This window comes from Chenopodium quinoa, unplaced genomic scaffold (assembly GCF_001683475.1).
Source record: "Chenopodium quinoa cultivar QQ74 unplaced genomic scaffold, ASM168347v1, whole genome shotgun sequence".
NCBI lineage: Eukaryota > Viridiplantae > Streptophyta > Magnoliopsida > Caryophyllales > Amaranthaceae > Chenopodium > Chenopodium quinoa.
This window is the reverse complement of record NW_018742914.1, coordinates 276,884-303,284: the sequence shown is the minus strand read 5'-3', so window position 1 is coordinate 303,284 and position 26,401 is coordinate 276,884. Positions and strand designations below refer to the sequence as shown.

General features: G+C 34.5%; 2 protein-coding genes and 1 pseudogene across 2 annotated transcripts; 2 read left to right on the top strand and 1 right to left on the bottom strand.

Moving 5' to 3' along the window:
• Window positions 1-2,589: 2,589 nt before the first annotated feature.
• Window positions 2,590-7,223, top strand: LOC110728257 (nuclear pore complex protein DDB_G0274915-like). The gene is made up of 5 exons (XM_021907932.1): window positions 2,590-3,049; window positions 3,547-4,293; window positions 4,495-4,605; window positions 6,703-6,921; window positions 7,195-7,223. Exons 1-5 carry the CDS (start codon window positions 3,040-3,042, stop codon window positions 7,221-7,223), a joined length of 1,116 nt encoding a protein of 371 aa, XP_021763624.1. The 5' UTR covers window positions 2,590-3,039.
• Window positions 7,224-7,612: 389 nt separating this feature from the next.
• Window positions 7,613-11,615, top strand: LOC110727810 (annotated as a pseudogene).
• Window positions 11,616-14,429: 2,814 nt separating this feature from the next.
• LOC110727809 (F-box/LRR-repeat protein At4g14103-like) lies at window positions 14,430-17,031 on the bottom strand. The gene is made up of 4 exons (XM_021907379.1): window positions 16,892-17,031; window positions 15,322-16,381; window positions 15,045-15,209; window positions 14,430-14,973 (listed from the first exon to the last, which is right to left on the bottom strand). The coding sequence occupies exons 2-4, from the start codon at window positions 16,375-16,377 to the stop codon at window positions 14,650-14,652; spliced, it is 1,545 nt and encodes a 514-aa protein (XP_021763071.1). The 5' UTR covers window positions 16,378-16,381; window positions 16,892-17,031; the 3' UTR covers window positions 14,430-14,649.
• Between the last annotated feature and the right edge of the window lie 9,370 nt (window positions 17,032-26,401).

Genomic DNA, 26,401 nt, shown 5'->3' with positions numbered 1-26,401 from the left:
GTTTCCCTCCACCTGTTTAGGTAAGCGGTGAAGCCTTCATTCTCTTTCTGTTTGAGAATGGAGAGTTCACGTTCAGAAGTTTTAGTTTGAATGTTACACTTGTAACGATTCATGAAACTGTCGGTGACATCTTGCCAAGTCGCAGTACGCTTGGCATCTAGGGAATAAAACCATTGTTGGAAAACATGTTCTAAGGAGAGAGGGAACACCGTAGGGAAGAGTGTTACGTCCAATCCCTTAAGAGCCATGGTTGCAGAGAACACCTTCAAATGGAATATTGGATTGTCAGTAGGCTTGAACTTTGGAATATCAGCAGTGGAGAACTTTTTAGGGAGTATATCCTTCACATCCAAAGGAGTGGGAGGCCGTTCCACATAAGTGAAATCCTCAAAGATCTTACTCATTTGTTCCTTCAGTTTGTCAAGAGTGGAAACAGTGACCTTGTTTTGTTCCATGGTAGTGACCCTAGTGGTAAGGGTTTGCATCATGGAAGACAGTGCCTCAATGGATTTGTTGATGTTCTCAATGTCTTCTTTAGTGGCCATTGAAAGGTGATGAGTAACGGAGATGACAAAGTTCTCTTTGAACGCCTATTAGATCTGAGAGATTGTTGCGGTAATGGCTCGAACCGTATTGATCTATCCCTGTTCCTTGACCAAGTACTGTGAAATAAAATAATTCACTTAATTGTTTGACTCATTGCTCAAGATAGGAAAGGAAGGAAAAAAATGAACATTTGAAAACAGGTGAGAAAACTCCACTCATTTTTTATTATGACGAAAAAAGGGTGCATGAACCTAATATACGATCATAAACGACCTGGTGCACGACTCGAGTCGGAACATAAAGAAAGTGTGTGGACTATACTTGACTCGTGAGTGACTAAGTGATGTTATAAGACTCGTGGTATGATTGTACGGTTAGACATGTGAACAATAACCAAAATGACTGATGCGAGGACCAAATTAACACGGAAAACTTGACTGACGCTTTCTTTTTTTTTTTTTTTTTTTTTTTTGAAAATTCCACCGTGCCACGGTACGGCTCCCCGTCAAACGGTGCATTGTACCGTGACACGGCAATTTATTTTTTTTTTTTTTTTTGGAAAATCCACCGTGTCACGGTGGAAATTGCCGTGCCACGGTGAACATTCCCGTGCCACGGTACGACACCCCGTCAGACGGTGCACTGTACCGTGACACGACAATTTTTTTTTTTTTGGAAAATCCACCGTGTCACGGTGGAAATTGCCGTGCCACGGTACGGCACCCCGTCAGACGGTGCACTGTACCGTGACACGGCAATTTTTTTTTTTTTTTTTTTTGGAAAATCCACCGTGTCACGGTGGAAATTGCCGTGCCACGGTACGGCACCCCGTCAGACGTTGCACTGTACCGTGACGCGACAATTTTTTTTTTTTTGAAAATCCACCGTGTCACGATGGAAATTGTCGTGCCACGGTACGGCACCCCGTTAGACGATGCACTGTACCGTGACACGGCAATTTTTTTTTTTAAAAAAAAAAAATCTATAATTTTGAAATTCTACTTGTTTATTTTTAAAGGGAGGATACCATCCGACTTACTCCGAAAAAAAAAAGACACAAAAACAAGACTTCCCTAAAATACGGTCAAAAAAGTGGTGCACAACTTAAAGCAAAAAGTGTGTGAACACGACATGTGAGTGATTAAGTGAAGTTATAGACGCGTGTTTTGACCGTATAGCTAGACATGACATCAAACTGGACACAGCATTCGCACAAAAATCGAAAAAAAAGACTGACAGGACACTTTCCTGGGCACCGTGTCACGGTGCAGACTGTCGTGACACGGTGCAGTCTGCCGTCAGACGGTAGACAGCCCTGTGTCACGGCACTGTTCACCGTGGCGCGACAGAACATGCCGTGACACGGTGCGCAGTTCCAGGTCAGTTTTGTGATTTTTCCAGATTTTAACCGATTTTAGATCCGTACTAATTACTATGTGAGAATAAAAACCCTCGGTCATGGGTTAAACAAAATAGCAAACACATGAACGTTAGCACCAAACAACCACATAGCATTTAGGCACGATGATGTAAAAAGTTCGCAACCTAGAGTCAAGATCTATGTTCAACTATTGGTCAAGCTTTGGGTGTCAAAAGGGTACCATGGTTAAGAGTTTGGACGCGTTAGCAAGGCAGCCTCCCTTGAGGGTGTATGCCAACGGGCGACTCCGCGAGTTCGTGATGAAATCGAACTCGACTCCATGGTTTGGGTGGATTTAATAACTCGGATGAACCCTTATTGTCATGAGCGTTTTTGGGTCGATAGAGCTTAAATCCCCCGGGGCTAAGACGCATGTAGAACACATACGTTTTTTCAGAAAAATCGAAGGAAGTCGACTGTGAGGAAAGAAAATAAGCCACCAGACTGATTTTAGGACTGCCGTGACACGGCAAAAATTCCCGTGTCACGGTACTGTGCACCGTCAGACGATGCACTGTACCGTGACACGACCAAAATTCCCGTGTCACGGGGTACTGTGCACCGTCAGACGGTGCACTGTACCGTGACACGGCAGATTGTGTCGTGGCACGGCAGTCAGAAGATCTGACTGGTGCCCTGTTTTCCTTCGCGCGCAACCAAAGTGTTTATAACAAATTCTAAGTAGTAACGGCATTTTAAACCATTGCTAAACATAAGCCCAACTTGATCTCAAGCCCAATCCGAGGAGTACATAAGTACATTATACAAAGTACATGTATCGTGTGAGAATGTGAGTATGATTTTGCAGTTTTTTTTAAAATAAAAAAAAAAAAAAAAAAAAAAACGCGGGAGTTGAAGATCTTTTGCGTTCTTCTGACGCCGAGCAAATATTCTGGGCAATTTATATTATTTCCTGCACCATTTTCAAGCTAAGTTCTTCTCTATATATATATGGATTCTTTTATATTTTCTCCTTTAATTTGCTTTAATGTTACTAATTTTTTTTCCAAATTCCAACTTTCAAATTTGTTGCATTCATTGTGATCTATTGAAGCTTCTAGCGATCCGGATTGATGGCTGGAGGTAATTTCCGACGTCTTTTAATTTTTAAAATTAACTCGGAGTATTTATTTTTTGAAATTTCACAAGTTTCTGTTCATAATTGCTCAATTTCATTAATCTAGGATTTGAATTGTTGATATTTAGGGGTTTTCTGTATATTTATTTTACTTATTTGCAATTTTTTTATCGTTGTTGTTGAGTTTCTTCTTCTAGGGTTTCAATTGATGATCGAATTTGTAGCAAAAATAGTGGAAAAGGGTTGATTTGATAGAAAAACTTGAAATTTTGCCATTCTCCCAAAAAAAAAAAAAGCCATGCTTAATTGAAGTTTTTCCTGATTTCTCATTGACTATAGAAAAAATTTGGGATATTTAGAGTACCTGCATGACTTGGTCTCTGTATACCTATTAAATATAAAAATGTACGTAGTATAATCATGCATGCTTAACATACTTAAGGTGTTGTTGTGGATATAGTACTTTGAATGGCTTTGAGCTTTTTTATTCTCCATTTTACAGTGTTCGGGCAAGTTTCGACTTCCTTGGAGACGCCACGTGAGTTTGAAAATGTTAGCAATTTGAGTAATTTGTTTGCTTCCCAAGGTTTTGGTGGTAATGCCACCAATGTATTTGGTGCCTCATTGTCTCCTTTTGAGACGTCAAGTTTGTTTGGGAGTGGTAGCAATTTGAATAATCTGTTTGCTTCTAATGCAATGGGTACTACAAATTTCCCTAATGTATCTACCCAAGGGTCTGGTTTTGGCTATAACGCCACCAATGCATTTGGAGAAGCATCTTCTTCCTTGGAGACATCAAGTGTGTTTGGGAGTGGTAGCAATTCGAGTAATCTGTTTGCTTCTAATGCATTGGGGACTACAAATTTCCCTAATGTATCTACCCAATGGTCAGCTTATGGGGGTACTACAACCAATGTATTTAGAGAAGCATCTTCTTCCTTAGGGACGTCAAGTTTGTTTGGAAATGGTAGCAATTTGAGTAATGTGTTCGCTCCAAATACAACAAAGACTACAAGTTTACCGTCCCAAGGGTTAATTTTTGGGGGTAGTACAACCAATGTATTAGGATCAACATCATCTTCTTTGGGAATGTCAAGTTTGTTTGGAAAGGATAGCAATTCGAATCATATGTTTGCTCCTAATATAACCGGAAGTACTGCTTCCCCAAGTTTCATTAATCAGGGATCATTTATTGGTGGAAAATCAACTGGTGTATTTGGAGTGTCGTCGGCTTCTTCTCCATCCTTGAGTAAGTGATGAATGATTTATGTCAGGTTTTTCACAATGTATTTTAAGGATCATTTTATTTTCTTCTGAATATTCCCTTGATAATTTATATGATTATGTCCATAGCTTGGCAGTTCGAGAATTTATATGATTTAAGTGGAAGTCAAATCCATGGCTCTCTGGTCAGTTTGTGCTGATTTCTCTGTTTGCTTCTATGTGCCAGCAATTGGACGACAACCAACTGCTTTCTTTGGATCGTCATCAACATTTGGGACCACAAACGTTGGAAATGATGGTCCATTTGGTTCTACTACTTCAAGAGGAGCATTTGGAGGTCTGTCATCATCATGTTTGGTTTCTGTATTATCCATAATTGAAGCATTTATTGTTTGGCTTTTACTTATTTTCGTGCTTCCTTGTCAAATCTATTTAACATGATTTTGTTTCCATGGGGAGTTTATTTTTCATATTACTCCGTAGTAGTTCGTGTGCTTTTGTATTGTTCATGTTTGAGAACTTAGGCCTTCTAAGTTATATTAACTGCCGATGCATATCATTTATTGCATTCTCATCTGCCATTTGCTAAACACACAATTTTCTGATATTTTTAACTCTGAGTCCTTTATCTATTTATATTTTTATACATTCTTTATTTCAAATCTACAGTGTTTGGACAAGGTTCTTGTTCCTCTTCTTTATTTTTTACCTTGTCTTTATTTGGAAATAAGAGAATTCCTGGACATAATTCAGTTGCTTGTAATACAATAGAGTGTGAAGCCATCCCAAATTCCTCAATACAGAAGTCACTTTTTGGTGGAACTTCGACTGGATAATTGGAGCATCATCATCTTCATTTCTGACTTCTCCTGCCACCTTCAATACATGTATCGGTTCTACTTTCATTTGTTTTTCTTCTCTTCTTTCTTTTTTCGTAGGGGAGGTGGTGTGTCATGTACTCATGTGTCAAGCCTCTAGAATGGCCGACATAATAGCTTTCTGAATAGTTGAATTGGATAGATTTTAAGATAGGTGAAGGTAAATATGGAAGAGAGTGATACTTATTTAGTATTAGTTATTGAATCAATGCTCTTTGTCATAGGTTATGCTGTAATTAGTGTAATAGCCTAATGAAGAATCTGGGAAGGGGAGACAAGTTGAAGCTAACTAATATGTTTATGATTTGGTTGCTTTGATTTTGAATATTGGTACTTTCTTTAGTCATGATTATTTGATGGTCATATGTTCTATTTGGCACATATAGCAACCACAGTATCTCTTATAGTTTAGGATACTCTTCCCTCGAGGAGGGGCTGTAGGACCGGTCCTCACTATTTGTCCAAAACTACATAAACTTGTAACATTATGCTGGTACTTAATCTTGCATATTTTCTACATCCTTTGTGTGGTGATTGGTGAATATCTCCCTTTTCTTTTCAACATTGATACTGTACATTTGCGAATATAATAAAAATGGTAAGTCTTCTCCTACCCAGGAGAAGATGCAGGTTCAAATCCTGCTATTCGCCAATATCAATCAAAGAAGTCGTAGTTTTATTTGGTACTTGCTTAATTTCTGCATCCTTTATGTGGTAAATATCTGCATTTCCTTTTCATTAATGATACTGTACATTTGAATGTTGTTGCTTCTTGTTTTATGTTGATTCATTGATGATGGTGCATACAGTTTCACTTCCTAACTGTGTTTTTTTTTTCATTATTACATCCACATTATATAGTAGTTTCCTCTCGGTATTAATCAGATTCCTAAGCCCTTTACTCTTAGATCTCTAATAAAAGTTCTCAAGCATCATTCTTGAGGGTATGCTTTTATGGGAAATGAAACAGTAGCAATTATGTATGCTGAGTGATTGTCAATGACATGATAAGAATAATCATTAAGGCATAGGAGTATGCCACAATCTTTATTAATTCATGGCCGGTGAAAAACATTGACCTTTAATCCCGTATATGACAATTCATCGTTTCACAACGAGTAATAGACAGGATGTGTATTGCTTTAAATAGATTATCCTCTTATATCTTACTTTTTCCTATTAAGCACTTAGCCCTTATTCAATTAGTACTTTCTTTCTTGTGAGCTTGTGGAGCATTCAAAGATGACAGGGTCTAAAATCAGTATTCACCTGTTGAGGAAATTCATTCCTTTGGCTTCCTAAACTTAGGAAATCATTCTATTACATAGAGTTTGCTGACACGAGGCTATATGAACTTCAATTATTTGATCAAGACTTTGGAGCTTAATGTGTTTTATACTTTCTCTTGCTCTCTGTGACCCACTGAGTCGTTCTACTACCCTACCTCCTAATAGATTACCTTTGGAGGGGGTTTCCATTTCCTTAGCTTCCATGTCAAACATCTTACTGATGATGTAAACAATATCTTCTTCAAAATATTTCATTTTACGATCTAGGAATTGGAGATACATCAGCGAGAGCTTGTGGACCACCTGCAATAGTTGGATTTACCAGTAATAATAGTAGCAATGCAGCTGCGTTTATGCCATTGAGAAATGCACTAGCTTCACATGTCACAGGGTCAAATTTTGGGCAAACATCAAATGCACTTGGAATAATGCCTGCCAACCCATTTTCAACTTCCAGTTCTGTGGCTTCCCCATCATTACTAGCAGGTGAAATAGTGAATTTTATGATTATTTTATTATCTTTGTTATCTGCTTTTATTTCACATTATGAATACATTATCTTTAAATTGTTGGAACACCTGCACCTTTTTTTGGTTCTTTGGGCTCCATTTAAGTTCTACGTGAATAAACAATATCAGTTATGGCTATCACTTGGAATTACTAATTTGAGGAACTGAATAATTACTGGATAAAATGTTTGACTTGTGACTGTTGTGAGAATTTTGTTAATTGTCTTTTGACCATCTTAACATTCTTCAGTTCTAATCAATGTCAAGTCTCAAGTGTGACTGAGACTATGGAATTTGGATTTTCAGTGAGAAACTTGTGGTTGGGTTTGTTGATCCTATAGAGACTTGTGATACAGAGTCATTAGAGTTTGTATGTTTTGGGCATAATTAGTTGCAATAAATCATGGAATCCTGATTTATTGTTGATATGCTAAAAATCTGTGTGATTATTTTAAAATAATATACACCTATGGATTAATTTTATATATCCTCCAACACTTTTGTACTAACGGGGTGAGGCAATAAATTTCTCTCACACTTGATCTATGTATGCTGGAAACTTTGGAGGTAATGTCTGATTACTAACAGATTGTAGTGATAACAATTCTACTTTGCCTAACTGAATTTGTTCTGTGGATACTATGAATAAGAAATAAAGTTAAATCTCTAAAACTAAATGTTTTTCTTTACCTACTATAATGTAGGGTAGCAATTCTGTGTTTTCATTTCTTGGTCCTGCTGCCTTAGGGACTTTATTTTGAGTATGCCCCACCCAATTCACCGGAGCTTTTGAACTCTGTTGAGGGTAGTAATAATCTAATTCAAACAAAATCACAAGCTGTCTAAATGCAGAATCATTTTTTTGTATACATTCTTCTAATACTGCTGATTTCCCGCCAGTCCGCCACATCTTTGTTCTGGTAAATTTTATGAGCTTTTTCTCTGTGATGTAAAGTAAATGCAATTTTTTTTTGGCCAATATACAGGATGAAGAAGTAAATAATATGAGCAAACCATTATTAAGGATGATTCAAAACATTGTAGACTAATTTCAATATCAGGCATGTCTTGTTACGCTGGTAAAAGCCATGAAGAATTGAGATGGGAGAACTATGGCCTAACATCAGGAGGTATGCATGCTTAATATGTTACAAGTTTTTTTATCTTTTGTTTTCTTTATACCTTCATCACTTGCTGCTGTAGTCTGTAGAAGTCTATTGATAATATTGCTATCAAATAATTTTGAATTTTGTTTTTTTTTTTTTTTTTTTTTTTATGTTTTTCAGTCCAGCAGAATTCAGTCAGTAACCAGGCACAAGGGATTGACAAACAGCATTTGAGCATCCCTCTTCCTTCAGTTACAAGTTCCTTGGGAATCCCTACTCCATCCTGTAGTGCTCCAGCGTTCTCAACAAATATGAATACTCCTACTTTCCAAATCCCATCACCAAATCTATCTGCATTTCACACCAGAACGCCCATTATTACTGGATCTGGATGTGATCAAGTCACTGCCGGTGATCCTAATAATCAGCTACTACAGAATCCTCAGTTATCAACTCAAGATTTAAGACTTTGGCCTGATTACTTAAGAACAACACCTAAACACCTGTCAATCCACTCACCATCTGCTGGAAATGGATGTGACCAAGTAGCAAGTAGTTCTGCTATTAGATCGACAAAACCATGGCCAAATAATGGAAATTCAGTGATCCATACAATTGTAAGTAATGCGCAGTATTTTTCTGAACTTCCTATCACTTCTTTCTGTGTGTTGCTCATCAAGAATTTTTCATCTGATCTGGTTGAAATTGCAATACATGATTTTCTTGTTTGGATTATGTTATAGTTTTATGCTCATTGCTGTCTCTTGGATAGTTTAATTCTTTTCTTTTTTTGGTAATATTTTCTTGCTTAATTTGTTCTATTAACCTCCTTTTGTCTTCCCTCATCAGCAAGCATCATCTCCCTGGACAACACCTCTTGTCTCAGCAGGTATTTTTAAAAAGTTCATATGATCATTATGAAGATATACTAATGGTTTCTGCGTGCAACATCTATCATATATTCGTAACTGCTATTTTTGGCACAGCATTATAACTTTGTTTGCTATTTTCTGGTAACCATTAGGGAATAATGGAGGTGTTTCACTCGATGTTGGCTCGCCTCAGCCCGATCCTCCTCAACAGTAAGCTGATGTTTTTATCTTCATTTTTATTGTTGTAAAAATTTGTTCAGTAGTATCATACTTTTATTTCATGCTTTTTGCTGTATACACTTTTTAAAAAAAATCAATTAGTTGACTAACCACAAAATGTTGAGGCAATCATCTTATTTCTTTATAGGTTCACAGCAACAAGCAAGGTCACGAAAAGCATTATAGCTGTGAAAGATCCTTTTGGATCTGAGACTGCAACATTCCAGCCAGTGATGGATCACTCTGCCCATTCTTCATTTATTCAACATGGAATCTCTAGCATGCCCGTGAGTATTTCCACACGCTTTACATGCTACATTGAAAATAAACATTTTTTTTTATTTAGCATGATTTTCTTTTAAAAATCTCATGGGCTATGTTATTGTGCCAAATAGGTGTCTAGTAAACCTGCAAAAACCAGAGTTCCATCTTATTTTACATCAAGGCACCATTCACTTAAGCCGTTGACAGTGAGTGTCAGGAAATATCATCCTAGCAGTGATGGTACAAAGGTGAGGAGGGTATTATTTATGTTGAAATTCTGTGAATTTGTTGTATCTGTACTTTTTCTTTTCCCTTACTTTGTTGAAGTCTTTGTTTCCACTCATTGTCCAATATAGGTGCCCTTCTTTGATCGGGCTGCAGAAGGTCTAAATATAAGCAAGGGATATAATTATATAATTCCAAGGGAGAATCCTAGATCAGTGATTGTTGCATCCACCGAGCCAACCTTTGACAGTGCTTCCAAAAAAGAGGCATATGCACTAATCATGCAGCTACTGTGGAGTATGAGGATGGTATGTCATTCATTTTGTGTGTTTTTAGTCAAGCTCTGATAAATTGGCCTGACTGTTTTAGGAGCTTTTCCTAATTTTTTCTATCTTGTTATAAAATCCTTTAAAGAATTATATGCCAGGTTGTGATCTACAGATTATGTGTGCATATACATATTTTATAGGTTTTGATGCATCATACATTTCCACTATACAGGCAACAAAGTATAAAATGGATTAATGATAAATGAGAAACTACCTATGATAAGAAATCTTATTACAAAGGTGAGGAAATTTTGAGTAAAATAAACACAAAGAAGATATTCAAAAAGCACATAGTTTTGTTAAAATAAGTGAGGTTCCTGATTTTGTTCTGTTGGGAAATATATCTATGATTTTAGTATTTTGGAGGACTCGTGGACAAGGCTTCCAGAAACTTGATTGGCTTTTGTCTTTGTGTTCATGTTTTGGATTCATAAAAACTCGTGCATGAGATGGTGCCAATTCTAATTCTATGGAAGAGTGACATTACTTGTTAAGGAGGTTAATTTGTTAATGTATCACAACTAAAAAAAAGTATGAGACGGTCTAAGCTAAGACTTGGTTTCATTTTCTAGCCTTGAATAAAGTATGTTCCCATTTCCAGATCATATCACATTCTGCCATTCTGGCCACCATATATGCTCTTGATGCCTCAGAATATGATGGGATTGCCAATTATTATTCTAAAATTTGTGTTGTATAAGAAACTAAGCATCTGAGTGTAGCTACTTGAATGAATTTGTGTCCTTGTTCTATAGTATCATTTATGCCAATTTATGATTTCTACAGTTTTGATGTCTCTATAATTGTCACTTGCGCTGTGAATTATTTTACGTAGAGATCCTAGTTTCATTTCTTCTGATGTGTCAGGTATAGACAATGCTAAGAAAGCCCAAATCAGCAGTTCTGAACCCATCTCTCATAAAGATGATTTTGCTAAAACCAATGACAGTGCAAAAGAGTTGGAGCTCTTGCTCCCAAAGCTACAACGCTCTGACTACTACACAGAGCCCAAAATTGAGAAGTTAGCATCAATTGAAAGATCTAATCCAGGATTTTGCTCCCATGTAAAGGACTTTGTAGTGGGCCGAGATGGCTTTGGTTGGGTGAAGTTTTACGGGGAGACAAATGTACGTGGACTCAATCTTGACTCCTTAGTTCACTTCAATTATCGAGAGGTGATAGTGTATGATGATGAGAGTGAGAAGCCTCCAGTTGGACAAGGCCTTAACAAGGCAGCTGAAGTTACTCTTCTGAATGTTAAATGTGTTGACAAGATTGGAAAACACCATACTTGTGAGAAAATGGTTGAGAAATACATTGAGAAGTTGAAGCAGGCAGCTGAAAAACAAGGTGCCGAGTTTGTCTCCTATGATCCAGTGAAAGGGGAATGGAAGTTTAGTGTGCAGCGTTTTTAGTTAGTAGATTTTTTGTAATGTCAGAAGAAAACAATAGTTAAAGGTACAAATAAATACCCCAGTTTTTTTCTTAGTTCAGAATTTCGAGTTCCTTGAGTGTTTGTTCATAGATTTAATGATGGTTTGATGATAAGACTTTTTTCGAATGTAAAGAGTTTCAGTATCTAGTGATAAATTTGTGAATGCATTTCATTAGGTTTTTCGAGTGCAATTAAACAACTGACTAAATTTTCATTCTGCAGTGAACTTTGTGTAATTTGTCTTTTCTATGTCCCTCACTCCATTCTAACTTAGCTCCTGTTTAAAAGATGTTTGTAAGGCATAAGAGTATTTTTCCCAACATTGCAATATGAAAAAAACGAAGGAAGTATAGGTTTGGAAATCTAACCACCATCAAGTTATATTTATATTTATGACATCTATCTATATTATAATTGTAGAGTGGTTTTTCCAACTTTTAACCACAACACTCCAAAACCCAATCTCTAAATTCTCATTCACTCCCCCCCCCTTTTTTTTTTTTTTTTTTTTTTTGCCTTATAATTGTAGAGCGGTTTTTTCAACTTTTAACCACAACACTCCAAAACCCAATCTCTAAATTCTCATTCACTCCCCCCCCCCTTTTTTTCTTTTCCTCTTTTTTTTGCCCTATAAATGACTTCCACCTGTCTTTTTAAAAAAAAATAAAAACCCTCCAAAAAAAATTTCCACTATTATTTTTCCTAATAACACACAATACCCCAAAAAACTACCTACGTTGTCCAATTTTTTTTTTATAGAAACACCAATATTACAATAATTGCACATTTTTTTTTCCAAAATTGCTTGCACTTTTTTTTTAAAATAATATCGCCACTATAAGTTCCACTATTTTCCTTTTTAAAAATTCTTCTAATTGTTTATTTATATTATTTTAAATTAGCTAATTACCTTACTATTAATTCAATAATCATCGGAAAAAAAAATATATATATATAATGATTTTTGTGCGACAACACGTTTTTTTTCTTTTTCTTTTTCCGACAAGCCAGCAGTGGCACTGGAATAACCCATTATAATATAGACAGAGTAACCCCCTAGAACACAAAACGCACAACCCTTATAACAGTGGCGGGATAACAACTATAACGCAGAACGAGTAACCCTTAAAATATTGACTGAATAATCCCTATAATATTGACAAAATAACTTCCATAATAGCTAGCTACACGGTGTATTCAGCCACATAAAAGAGCAAGTTACTATATTACAAACAACCATAATAGCTAGCTACACGGTGTATTCAGCCACATAAAAAGCAAGTTACTATATCACAAACAACTTAACGTATTTAAAATATATTTTTGTTATAAGATCTTTGTAATATCTTTCTATAAAATATATATCCCGTGCACGAGTACACTCTAGTGTTTTAAATTTACAAGCATCCCAATGTAGTATAAATGACAATTTTTTTTTTTTTTTTTTTTTTGACAACTGAAAAAGGGAGAGATAATCCCCAGTAACAATACAAATACACAATGAAAGTTTTAACAGTAAATCTGCAATGTTTCAAAGATGCATTCTTGCATGTTGAGTCCTGTAAAATCTCCCTGCAACCATTTTAGAAGTCTTCTGTCAGGGATAAAAATTTGTAAATGCCACAAATGCAGCTTCACTGCTTCTTTGACTCCCTTGAAGATCGTTGCCAGCATGCATGAAACTATCTGCTGGTTGCAAGGACCCCTCTCCCTCTTTAATGGCATCTGCATTGTTCTAAGTATCCACCACCATCTTTGATTTTTGTTTTTGCTTCTTACTTGCCTGATCTTCAGAATAGTTGGCCTGCAAACACCACTTCCTGCAGTTTAAATGTAACACTTACTCTGTTGGTGTGCTTCCCTGCTGACCTGCCTTGATTTAAAGCCTGGGGGGCAGCTTTGTTCTGACTCGGAATCAGCTGCAAGTTCATCATCTTTAGCAGCCATGATACCAGAACCCGCCTTATGTTCCATTCTCGACTTTCGTCTCCTCATCAAAACAAAGTTTGCAGGCATCAATATCCCACTCGGCATTATTTTTGCGGAGGGAGGCTACTCTAACATCTGTGATGGTAGCTTGGCTACTCCAAACAGGTGGCTTGCCATGAACCCAGGGAAGGTGAATATAAATGACAATTGTGAATTTGTGATGTTAAGAACAAACTCTACTGAAGCCAAATCTCTGAATCAGACCCTCACACACGGGATACAGCTTTGAATAGGCATAGCATGGAGGTTTTTTCTTCACTAAAATAATCCCCACCCTTGAGCAATTTGAAAGCTCCATAAAATAATTATTTTTGAACATGAAGAAACAAAATTACTACGTATTTTAATGTTAAACTGTCATCCATGCCAAAATATATATATATATATATATATATATATATATATATATATATATATATATATTCAAGGTAAAAAGAACACTAAGAAGTCCTCTCACAACGTAGGGTACTAATGCAAAAAAATTAGAAGAGAAACAATTTGGCAAAATTCATGAATGTATGCCAAAACTAAAAGTGGGTGAAAAGAGTTCAAAGATGAGAAAAGAGTAAAAGGTTGGTTTAAGCACCATTATGCCTCATATTGTAACCTAACCTTATCATTTCTTCTAATCATTACATAAATGGAGGGTACTAATGCAAAAAAATTAGATGAGAAACAATTTGGCAAAATTCATGAATGTATGCCAAAACCAAAAGTGGGTGAAAAGAGTTCAAAGATGAGAAAAGAGTAAAAGGTTGGTTTAAGCACCATTATGCCTCATATTGTAACCTAACCTTATCATTTTCTTCTAATCATTACATAAATGGTGTTATCCTCCAAGTTGTTGCCTTGTTTATTCCATATTTACATACATATTAACATATGTAATGCACAATTTCCATTGTTGAGCTTGCTAGCTACTCCGTAGCAGGTAAAAAGAGTAAGAAATTTCGTATTTCAACATCAAAAGAGACACTTCCAACAAATTCTTTTATATAATTGCTTTCATTTGCAAATTACTCCTTCGGAACTTTGAATGCGAATGATTACTAAAAGCCAATCATAAACTATTATTTTTAACAAAGACTATAATTTATCAAACATAGACGATATATGTTGGGCTCAATCCTAGCACAGTTCAAGGGTAAGAATTACCCCGGCTTCACATAAGTAAAGCATTTAACAATAGATATTAAATAAAAATACAACCAAACTAAGATTAACTTGTAGGTAAGAATGAAAAGGAGTTAACATGGACCATGCTGATCATAATACTTGAATCGAACAGGTGACTGAGGCTTTTGGTAAATTCTTCAATATAACCTCGATTAACATCTGACATGGATTAAAATTTGGAGTTCGGGCTAAGCATATGACCAGTTCCTCCAAAACTAACGCATGTCTAAGGAGAAACTGGGTTATTAATATCTCCTGAACAAATCCATGGTATTCCCTTATCACTATTCTTTTGAGACGATTCCTGCAACATACAGGAGTTTCATGATCTGTACGGGTAAAAAATTCTCGTTCCTGCTCCAGCGCCTTTTTCCTGTACTCACACAAAGTGCCGCCATGATATCCAGCGAGTCCCTGTGCAAATTAAGAAAACTCTCTTAGAAGTTGAACAACATTGCTCATATGATTACTAAAACCACACCAACCTGTGCAAATTCAAGTGTTTCTAAGACAGGTGAACAGTTGAGAAAAGGCAACAACAGATTATCCCAGCAGCTATCTTCAGTAGCACCACCCAACTCTAGATGTTTCAGATTAGGAAACACGGGGAGTTTATCCTTTAAGACTTCCTCGTCGATGAAGTCAAACTCCTACAACCACAAGTTAAACAATTATTACAATTGGTAAATTTCAAAATCAACTATGAAAGGAGAAAAAGGATTATTCAGCTTAAAAGAGAGAAATTAGAGATTGAGACATTACCCACATAAAAATGCCAAACAATGATAAGTGTTGAGAATAAGAAAAGGGTCTAATGAGATTAATTATTTGCTGAAATGATCTTCCAAATTTTAAGGCCATACATACTGTCAGAGATGCTTTAACAAGACCATGCATTACAGGGATTGAGTAACAACTTGCTAAATTATCAGAGTATTCAATGTACTCCAGATTGGGAGTATTGATCAGCACACAGTCGCTGTTATCTCGGAAAAAATCAGGACCTTTAGGCATCCTTAAAGTCAATCTTCGAAGGGAAGTCGCCGTGATGTTCACATGCCTTGTAAAGGGTTGGAATGTAAGATCTTCAAGTAGAGGGCAACTTGATACTAGCCTTGGCAAAAAGTCATCCTCAGAAATGAGAGATGCAAACAAGACGAGCTGTTTCAATTTTGGAAGACAATAAGAGGGCATGGCGTAAATTTGATCAAAACCAATGTTGACCTCAAGTTTCAACACCTCCAACGTTTCACAGGTGAAAATAGCTGGGGGCAGCTGAAAATTACCTGACTCTCCCACCAGTATAGAGAGGTCAAGTTCCCTAAGGCCACAAAAAGACAATGGATAAGAGATCCACACATTCAATCGCGGAGATCTCAAGTCAGGGAGGCAACCTTGACTACACCCATAGCAACTATCGCAACCAAAAAAGTACACTTTACCAAAGTCCTTGCTGGTAAGTTTAAGCTTAAACTTGGTAAGATGCTGCGATTCATGTGTTTGGAGTACGGTATCAACAAAGCTCACAAAAGTGGGGAAACGCTCAATTGCATAGGGATGTTTCAAACAAAGACAGATAGGTGAACCATCAAAATCAAGACTTGTAATCAAAGGGAAAACACGCCTCAATTTCGTAGACAAGGCACAAGTAGCAGCAGCATCCTTGGTAGGAAGCAAAGAGAGGATCCGAATTAATAATTCATCAGGCAAACTGGAGAGCCTATCTACCAACATTTGAGTAAAGTTGTGATTTTGAACATCACATACAGTAGCATAATTACTGGTACATGGTTTCAAGCTCCTATCCATACTGACCATACACCTGCACCCATGATAGATAAATAGACGATACTATTAAAACCCTGATCAAATAGGATGAATCATGCAAAACCGCTTAGAAAACAAATATCCAGAGCTTGTAAGAAATTTAACAATCAATAAAAAGCGGATTATAATATGAAAGCGATAAAAACAAAATAGGATGAATCATGCAAAACGGTTTAAAAAACAAAATCAAAATCAAACAAAAAGTGGATTATAATATGAAAGCGATAACTTGAAATAGAAACTGGGGACGAAACAACCTGGTTCAAAGTTTCAAAGTTCAAATTCAGGAAATCACAGTACGAAATTTAATTCAGGCTCGAAAAATCTCATAATTTTATAGGGAGACAAGGCATATTTGATTCAATTATCAATAATTTAAGTATCTCGTCAGTAATTAAAACCAATAGTTCAAAAGTTCGAACCCTAGATTACGAAATTGATATTAGATTAAACCCTAGATTGTGAAATTGATACGATGATTACACAAAAAGGAATAAAAACTTACCTCAAAAGTTGCTTCAATGGAGGATTAAAATATCAGAAGGCGCCTCAGTGGAGAACGAGGAGTGCGCTTCAATGGGAAACCAGACCAGACCGCTTTAGACCGATTTAATAATTTTTTTTATAAAAATACTAAATTTTTAATAAAGTTATGAAATACACGTAAAAAGTAAAGGAAAAACTATATTTTAGAATGATTTCCATAAAAAATGTTTAAATCAAAATTAATTCCCCCTTTGCGTCGTTTTAAAAACTTATTCCCTACATATTATCCACGTAGGATCAGATATTAGCTTTTATTTTATTTTATTTTTTTTCCTTTTTTTTTTTCCAAGTGTAAAACCGCAATTAGTGATAACGATTTTACATATATAACCGCAATTGTTAGTAGCGGTTTTATTTTAGAACCAATATTGCTATTGGCGGTTCTTTCTTCAAGGTTTTTTGAAGATGGGTTTTTCTGGGTTCGGTTGCAAATTAGAATGCTGAGGTATTCCCATGAAATTAAAACAGGAATTAAAAAAAAAAATTATATGGTAGTTCATAATTGTATGAATTATCCAGAAAATAGGGAGATTATATCAAAACAAAATTACCCAGAACTCATAATTGTATGAAATTACTCAAAAAAATCAAAACAAAATTACAATTAGAAGCTGGTGTTTTAGAGAGAAAGAAGGGACAGAAGATCTAAGAAGAAAAAAAAAGGTTTGATATGATAAAAAAAAACAAGAGTGAATAAAGAGGTTGAGGCAGTAGCTTGAAAATAGCGTGGTTGTTGTTTTAATACCAACGACAATAATGGAATTTGCGAGACATCAATTGTGTTACGTTTTGCGGCTGCACAGTTCAAGTGCACACTCTCCACCATTGTTGAATATTGATTTGTTGAATCTCAGTGAGAACCAAGAAGAGAGAAAATGGGAAGACAGGGGAGACGTGGTAAAGTGTTTACTAATTGCGGTTTACACTTATTTTAAAAAATAATAATAATAAAAAAAAAAAAACCAAAGCTAATACCCGATCCTACGTGGACACTATGTAGGGAATAAGTTTTTGAAACGACGCAAAGTAGGAATTAATTTGAGTTAAGCACACAATTAGGTACTCAATTCTTTAAAATTTCATCTTTTAGGTACTCTGTAACACCCCCAAAATTCGAGTCTTTAAAAACAATAAGAGTAACCTTTAACTTTCAAAAACCCAACCATCGAACTCTGGAAGTGTTACTGCTACACTTATTTTCCGTAGAAAATAAATGCAAAGCAAAAATAACATAATGTTTAAAATAACTAAGTGGTCTAAGTTGTGGCAAATAAAATAGTCATTACATCAAACTGCAATTATTTGAAGCCAATAACTACGAGAAAAAATTAAATTCGGGGATAAACTAAATTGTCTTAGCTACGTGATTATTCTAACGTCTCCTCACACGTAACCGAGTACCCTTTCTACCAACCTGCAAAATAAATCAGAAATAAGAAAAGAGAGAAGACTCCTAAAAATCAGATAAACTCAGTAATTCCAACTCCATCCCGTAAAATAAATAAATTTTAGTTTAAAACAGTTTATACATAATATAGTCTTATAAATATTTTAACACTCAACCAAGTTCAAATAGTCACATAACATATTATTACTTTATTTAAGAAAGGGAAAGAGAACGCCAGTAAGCCGGGACTAGTCCCTGTCACCACCTACTTTACAAAGGGTCGCGCGTAACCCCAATTGGCCATAAAATAAAACAGAATGTCCCTAGTGTGCACACCCCTCACTAATACCCAGTGATTAGGAGGAAGAATAACAGCAATATACAATAATTTAAACCAACTAGCAGCAACCATAACTACTAGTGGGCAACCTGTTCTTCACCCTTTCGGGTTTCATTTCCCTTCTTAAATTAAATTTCACTGTACATCTTATTAGATTATATCATCCAATTACACTGTACACAAGTATTGCACAAATCAATTTAATTTCAAGTATCAATACTTCAATTTCAGTATTATTAGACCATAGTCATCCTACATGACATATAGACCATCAATCATGTATAATCAATCATCCAATACCCAATATTATATTTTTTATAAAACTTATACGATAACAAATAATCATAGTTTTCGAAATCACATATACTAGTACACAAAATAGAAAACTCATATATAATATATGATTCCATAATATCATACGATAGCACACTCATCACATATGATTACATAAGCACGTATTTGACACATAATATTTCAAAACAATTTCCTAACGGGATTCTAAAGATGATGGACATTGAAAATTACCTTGATCGTGCGTAAAACTCAAGGTAATTAACCTCCGGAACGGTCACCTAGTAGCCTCCGTCTACAAATAAACGATTCTAAGTTAGATAATTATACGACTATACAAAAAAATTGAGCGTGTGATTAATTTATCATAACCCGTAATCTAGTCGCCCTAAAAATAAAATAAAATATAAACAACTAATTCTAGAGTTAAAGAACTTATTATATCATCACCATCACCATGATTATCGTCATCACCATCACCGACATCCAAACCCCAAATCCACTAAATCAATACAGAGTAATCTAAAATACACTAAATGAATCCAAAGTTTATTATTTTTTTATAAAAAAAATCAATCAACTAAAAAAATCCAACAGACCAAATATTAAAACTAAAACAAGATGGAAAGTGACGAGTTGCAGGTGACTTCCGAACTCGGCAAATTCGGCTTCGATTTTTTTTTTTTAAAGAGATAGTTTACCTGAGAAAAGATTGAAAGTACGTTATTGAAATTTGAGGTTAAGGGGAGGGGTTTATATAATTGAGTTGACCCTTATCTTGAGTTTGTTACATAAACTCAGTAAACAGATTTTCAAAATTCGTTTTTATCAGCTTTCAAACCAATCTCTGTATGTTATCCAAAATCAGTTTTTTTTTTTTTTAAATCCGAAAATAGAAAAAAATTATTAATATATATATTTGAAAAAAATCATAAATTTAAAGTTTATACTTACTAGAAAATTGGGGTGTTACATACTCAATTCTTTTTACTTTGCTTTTGGGTACCGAGTTAAGAATTCAAGCCAAAAAAATTAAATCAGCCAAAGAATTGAGTACCTTGGGTTAAAGAATTTAGTACTCTTGGTTAAGTATGTGGGCCCCACCCGATTAAAAAATTAATATTTATAAAAAAAATGTATTAAATTAGACTAATTAATGATTAATATTTATTAAATAAATGTGAACAAGCCCTTAATTAATGTTTTTTTTTTTTTTATTTTAAAGTCATAGGTCAAAATTAAATCACGAAAAACCAGTGCACGCACGCCTCGGCGGCATCGCGTGCACAGATTACAAGACTAGTAAGAAATTATTGGAAATGCATGTTTTGGACAATAATTGCTTTAAATTTACACTATCCAACTAATTAATCATTTTTAAATAAAAAGGACAGCTTGTAATAGCTAATCTATATCTATACTCTATACTTTAGTATTTAAAAACACAAACCATCATTTCCATCATGCCATATGTAAACTTAGTTTTTCACCAATGGCACATGCCACCTCACCTTTTCATTAATTCATTCATTAATCCTCTTTATCATAATTAAACCCCACTAGCTTTAATTCAATACATGTGAATGTTATTTGATTCACTTTCCCCCCAACTTAATATCTTCTACAACTGCATTTAATTTTCACCTTTCTTCTCTTCTATAAACTATTTTTTTTTCAATTAAAACATATTACAAAATAAAATCTATATTGTAAAAACATTCCGTGCATTGCAAGGACCATAAGACTAGTTAGTAAAAATACAGTATTTTGTACCATTTATTTTGTATTAGAATAACACACCTATCTATAAATTCACCTAATATTAGGACTTATATACTACAGTATCTAATTAATACTACTATGATTTAAGGTTTTTTTTTTTTTTAAGGTTTTAACATAAAAAATAAAAAAATAAATAAAAAAAAATGAATTTCCTCAAATCCTCGTGGCACAATGCTATTGATTGGATAAATGAAACAATTTGTTGTGTTCTTGTGTACCTCCATTGTAAACTCCATCGGTCCCTTAGCTTACATTTTGAGTAGTCGGCAAACTTCCCAATTGAGTAAAGAAGGTGGCCTACAATGTAGGTGTTCATGTCAATATATTGTTAGTAGGGTACATGAAACTATTATAAATATATATATATATTTTTTATAAATATTAATTTTTTAATCGGGTGGGGCCCACGTACTTAACTAAGGGTACTAAATTCTTTAACTTAAGGTACTCAATTCTTTGGTTGATTTAATTTTTTTGGCTTGAATTCTTAACTCAGTACCCAAAAGCAAAGTAAAAAGAATTGAGTACCTAAAAGGTGAAATTTTAAAGAATTGAGTACCTAATTGTGTGCTTAACTCAAATAATTTTGATTTAAACAATTTCTAGGGAAATCGTTCCTATATTTTAATGTCATTTTATGTTTTTTTTTGTATGTTTAGTACAAAAAACTTATAAAATTAAAGTTTTCTAACCTTATTAATGATAATTTTCACCATTATTTAAGGTTTCACACATATTTTTAATAAAAAAAAATCGGTCCGGATAGACCGGTTTTTATAGGGTTTTGGATCGGACCGGACCGAAGACCAAAAAAAATAATTTCAAGACCCGAAGACCAGACCGATTAGTTCGGTCTGGTCCGATCCGGTCCATTTTTTTGGTCCGGAACAATTTATGAACACCCCTAGTTGGAAAAGAAAGAGAGAGAAAGGTAAAAATAAAAAAGTGTCCATGTAATGTAAACTTAAACTAAATAATAAGGGTGAAAAAGTAAGGGTATGTTGGATATTTGCAATGTGAACAGATACAATTTTTGTCTTAAAATGGAAATGGTGCAATATTTGTGAAACTTTCGTAAAAGGCAAGTGATGAAATATTAAAAGAATAGAGGAAGTAATAAAAAAAAAGTAGTACTGGGTTGGGTGGGGACCATGAGAGGAGATAGATAAATATATTAATGTAGCTTTTTACCAAAAAAAAAAAAAAAAAAGGGAAGTGTAACACTTATTAAAACACGGCCAGTTTTGGTAAGTGTAACACTTATTAAAACACGGAAGGAGTATTTATCTATACTTCTATTTTAAAACAAGAAGTTTAAAGGGCACATGTCCTCTTCTCTCTCTTTTTTAGTTTTTTTTTTCATATGTATCTTTTGGGTTTCACTACATTTCATTATATAAATTTCCATTTACAAAGAAATTGATAATATTTTACCTTCCCTCTCTTTCACTGATTTTACCCGTCCTCTCTTTCACCCGAAGTCTATAATTTATATCAACTAATTAAAATTATTATGGAAATTCTCTTTGGTAACAACATACTTTTAACTTTCCTCAGTGGTGAATTACAAAAATTCTTATTATCTTTGATAAACCTAAAATTTTATATTAAGCTAACCATGACATTAATGATAAACTGTAATTAAATATTTAACTATAATTAGTTTATTTATTTATTTTGTTATTATTATTTACTTAAAAAAAATTATTTTTTTATAAAAAAAAGTCACCCCTTCCCCAACTAATCCGCCACCACTCTTCGCCCCCACCCACGCCGACGCCGACCCCTCTTTCGCCAGCATGCCGGCCTCCCCTCCCGACCATGAATCGACAACAGCCAAATTCGCTACTATGCAACAACATCAATCAACCAAACACCTTCCCCATCCTCAATTTTGATCTTCACCATCAATCGTCGACGTCTTTTTCGATCAATTCGCTTCCAATTCGTCCTTATCACTCTTCGTTGAGATTTGATGAGTGATTTCTTTTCCGTCGACCAAACAAACAATTGATATTAGGAAGAGAAAAATTGGGGATTTTTTTAGGGTTAGGGTTAAGGGTGGAAATCGGGAATTGGGGAATCGGGGAAGGGGAGTCCAACGGGAGAGGAGTTACAGGTGTGGTTGCGGATTTCAGGGATGGGGGATGAGAGGATGATGAATTTCGTGGGTGGGGTATGAGTGGCTGGCGGTTTTCAGAGGTGAGGGATAAGAGGTTGGTGGTTTTAGGGGGTGGGAGGTGAGCGGCTAGTGGTTTTCGGGGGTGGGGGATGAGCGGCTGGCGATCTTCGAGGGTGGGGATAGAAGTGGTTTAGGGTTTTCGAGGAAGTGGAGAGGTGTGGGATGGTTGCCGGCGTTAAGGGGTTTGGGTCCCGGCAAGTCGGCAATGAAGTGAGGTGGCGCTGGAGAAGGGGGGGTTGGGGTTGGCTGGGGCATTGGTGGGTGGGGTTGGGGTTTTTTTTTTTTATAAAAATAATTTAATTATTTAAAATAATATTAAAACTAACTATGGTTAATAATGAATTTAAATTAAAATAAGTATTATCTTTGGTAATAAAAAACTTAGGTTTATCAAAGATAATAAGAATGGTTTCAAAAAAAAAAAAAAAAGATAATAAGAATTTTTGTAATTCACCATAGAGAAATGTAATAAGTATGATGTTATTGAATTTAGAGGAGCATTCAAAGGTTTTTTTTTTTCGATCTACACATTATTTACATTTCGGTATTTTTTTTCAAATTCATTTTTAATTTTTTGTTGTTTTTGAATTCTATTTTTTTAAACAAATTTTTCTTTCACAATTTGTGTAGGTTTTCAATAAAAATCTATATAATTTTTTTTTTTCTATTTCAATGTTTAATGATCAAATTTTTTCTACAATTTTCAATATTTTGAAATTTTATCAATTATCACCTTTTCAGATCTTGATTTTATTAAGTTTATAATCCCCACCAATAATCCTTGACTTTCGAACCTCGTTCTTTCTCTCTCCATGGCACGAACCTAACTTTTTATTCGAAACCACCATTAACGAAACCCTAAATGGTCCTTTTGTGGTGGGGAAATAGGGTTTGAGGTGTGGGGGAAGAGGATGGGTCGATTTAAGGTGGTGAATACAGTCGAGGGTGGATGCCCACCTTAGCCATGAACCACAACCCCAAAACCGTGAACCCCCAAAATCGAAACCCCAGATTTCGATTTTAGGGGTTTTTAATTTTAGGGGTGGTGGTTTACGACTAAGGTGGGCGGGTGCTGTAACACCCCCAAATCTCCCTCTACGGAATTACCAGTATAATACATATAATTATACCGTAGAGATAGACTTGGGCGTGTTACTGCCGCGTGATTACGCAAGGCTACTCAAAATACTTAACTTAATAACAAAACTTTGCAGCGGAAACTTCAATATTCCTCTTTATTAATAATTATAAAAATAGTAACATTGTCATGAATATTCTAAATAAAGACAAGACCAACATTCCTAAACTAGGTGAAGCAAATCCCAGGACTCCCATATGCTCATTCATGACTCCACCTGAAAATAGTCAACACTGCTTACCATTACGGTAAACAGGGCGAACCAAAACAAATAAGAAATACGGATTAGCAAATTATGCTAAGTACGATAAGTGCAAGATAATGTAAACTCAATTTATTTGCAAACATGCTTTTAAAACCAATTCCAATAAATTATCCAATAATTCCAAAACTCATGATTCAAAACCAATTCCAATGATTCAACATTCAAAATAATTGATAAACCGATTCCTTTAAAAATCCAATTCCTTTTTGAACCAATTTCTTTAAATTCAATTCCTCACCCAAGTGTGCACACCCCCAAGCTAGTCTCCTTATATTACAAGGCTATTCTTGAGGAAAGACTAAGTCATACAACGTCCATAGTCTTATCAATAAACCAAATCCGCATAGTGGGATTACCAACATGCTTATAAAGCATTAATAATAATAATTCAATGGTTCAATAAATCCTTTTAGTAATTCCAATATAATTTAAACTCCTTCCACAAACTTTCAAAATCAAAACCTGTTAAATAAATACTTGAGAACGAATAAAATCTCATATTAATACTTTTCAAAATCAATAACTCTTCCTTGAAAAACCTTCTATTTAATTCAATAAACTTTTCAAATCAATTCCTTTAAACATGATAAGTAATTCGATCAAACCATTCAAAACATGATTTAAAAATCAATCGTTAAAAAAACTTTTATTAAAACTAATATTAAAATCAATACCTCCAAACATACTTTATTTCATAAATCATAATTCAATTCAATCACCAATCAAGTCATGTAAAAACATGATATTCAAACCAATCACTTTTGAAGGTATCTAGCCACCTAAACGTACCTTGATCCTTGCTTAGCAAACACACCAAAAGAATCTCATAGCAAAACACACCAAAAGAACCTCAAGAATCTTGATCGAACACACCCTACAAATAAATATAACCTTAATCAATATAAGGTTAACAAATAATTAAAAACCTCCAACTATATGTACATGAACCTTTTAAATTAATTTCTCATAAACATCATTAAAAAAAATGATTTTATATAATTAAAACTACTCATAATAATTTTTATAAATCCCCCATAATAACAATACTAATACTTGAATAAGAGAAGAGAAGAAGAAAAGATAAGTAAACAAGAAAGAGAGAAGTATTGGATTTGCGTTGGAAAGAATAGGCAAAACTTGCAGAGGCTATAACTCCTTTGATATAACTCTGAATTGGGTGATTCTTGAGCCTAACCTCAAGGATTTTTTGAGAGGAACAATATTCTGTGAAACGCCAATACCCCAAAAACTGAACAGAAGTGCCCGAAAATTGGCTTCAAAGATAAACGGGATGATTTGTGTAAAATTAAGGAGAAGAAAAGAAGAGAATTGGTGTGAAGAATGTGAGAGGTATGAAGAGGTATTTATAGGCTAGTATGAGCATGAATTATGGTAGGAAAATATAGGAAGAATTATGGTAATTAGGGTTTAAGAGATTACTTGGAGAAGTGAGTAAAGAATTAAGGAAAGTTTGGATATTAAGGTGATTGTGTATACTTGAATATGGAATGTATGTATGTCATGAAAAATAATAAGGAAATTAGAATTACTTGGGGAATAATCAAGATTAACAAAAGGCAAGAGAATATGATGATTGGATACTAAAAAGATGGAGAATTAGAATTAAGGAAAATAGGAGATTCCCTTACTAGTATTTAGGAAGATTTTGCTCGGATTAAGGAATAAAAATAATTGTATAATAATATAGAATAAATAATTAAATAATTAATTAATTAAATACCAAATATTTACCAATAAATAATCAAGAAAAATCAGATTTTCCATACATGGAAAATCCGAAATTCCTTAGCTCTTTATTGGAAATTTTCGGCCATAATAATTAATTTATAAAATATTATTTTTCTTTAATTAAAATATCCGAAATATGTAAATAATCCAGTTTTTAAAATAAGATAAATGGATAATAAATCTTATCCAAAATAATAATTAGATTTCAAAATACTTTTGGCGCCAAAATTCAAATATTATTTTGGCTCCAAATAATAAATTTACTAAAATACCCTTTTTATAAAATAATTCCTAATTAATTAATTAGGAAAATACGTGTGAAAATACGGGGTATT

Bases quoted from the DNA above. Each gene is read 5' to 3' on its own strand.
- LOC110728257 (XM_021907932.1), top strand. The intron at 4,294-4,494 runs GTAAGTGATGAA...TCTATGTGCCAG, and splicing joins GGCTTCTTCTCCATCCTTGA to CAATTGGACGACAACCAACT. The intron at 6,922-7,194 runs GTGAAATAGTGA...AACATTCTTCAG, and splicing joins TTCCCCATCATTACTAGCAG to TTCTAATCAATGTCAAGTCT.
- LOC110727809 (XM_021907379.1), bottom strand. From the start codon at position 16,377: ATGGTCAGTATGGATAGGAGCTTGAAACCATGTACCAGTAATTATGCT. The intron at 15,210-15,321 runs GTAATGTCTCAA...TTGTGGTTGTAG, and splicing joins TGTTTGGCATTTTTATGTGG to GAGTTTGACTTCATCGACGA. The intron at 14,974-15,044 runs GTTGGTGTGGTT...TAATTTGCACAG, and splicing joins AAACACTTGAATTTGCACAG to GGACTCGCTGGATATCATGG.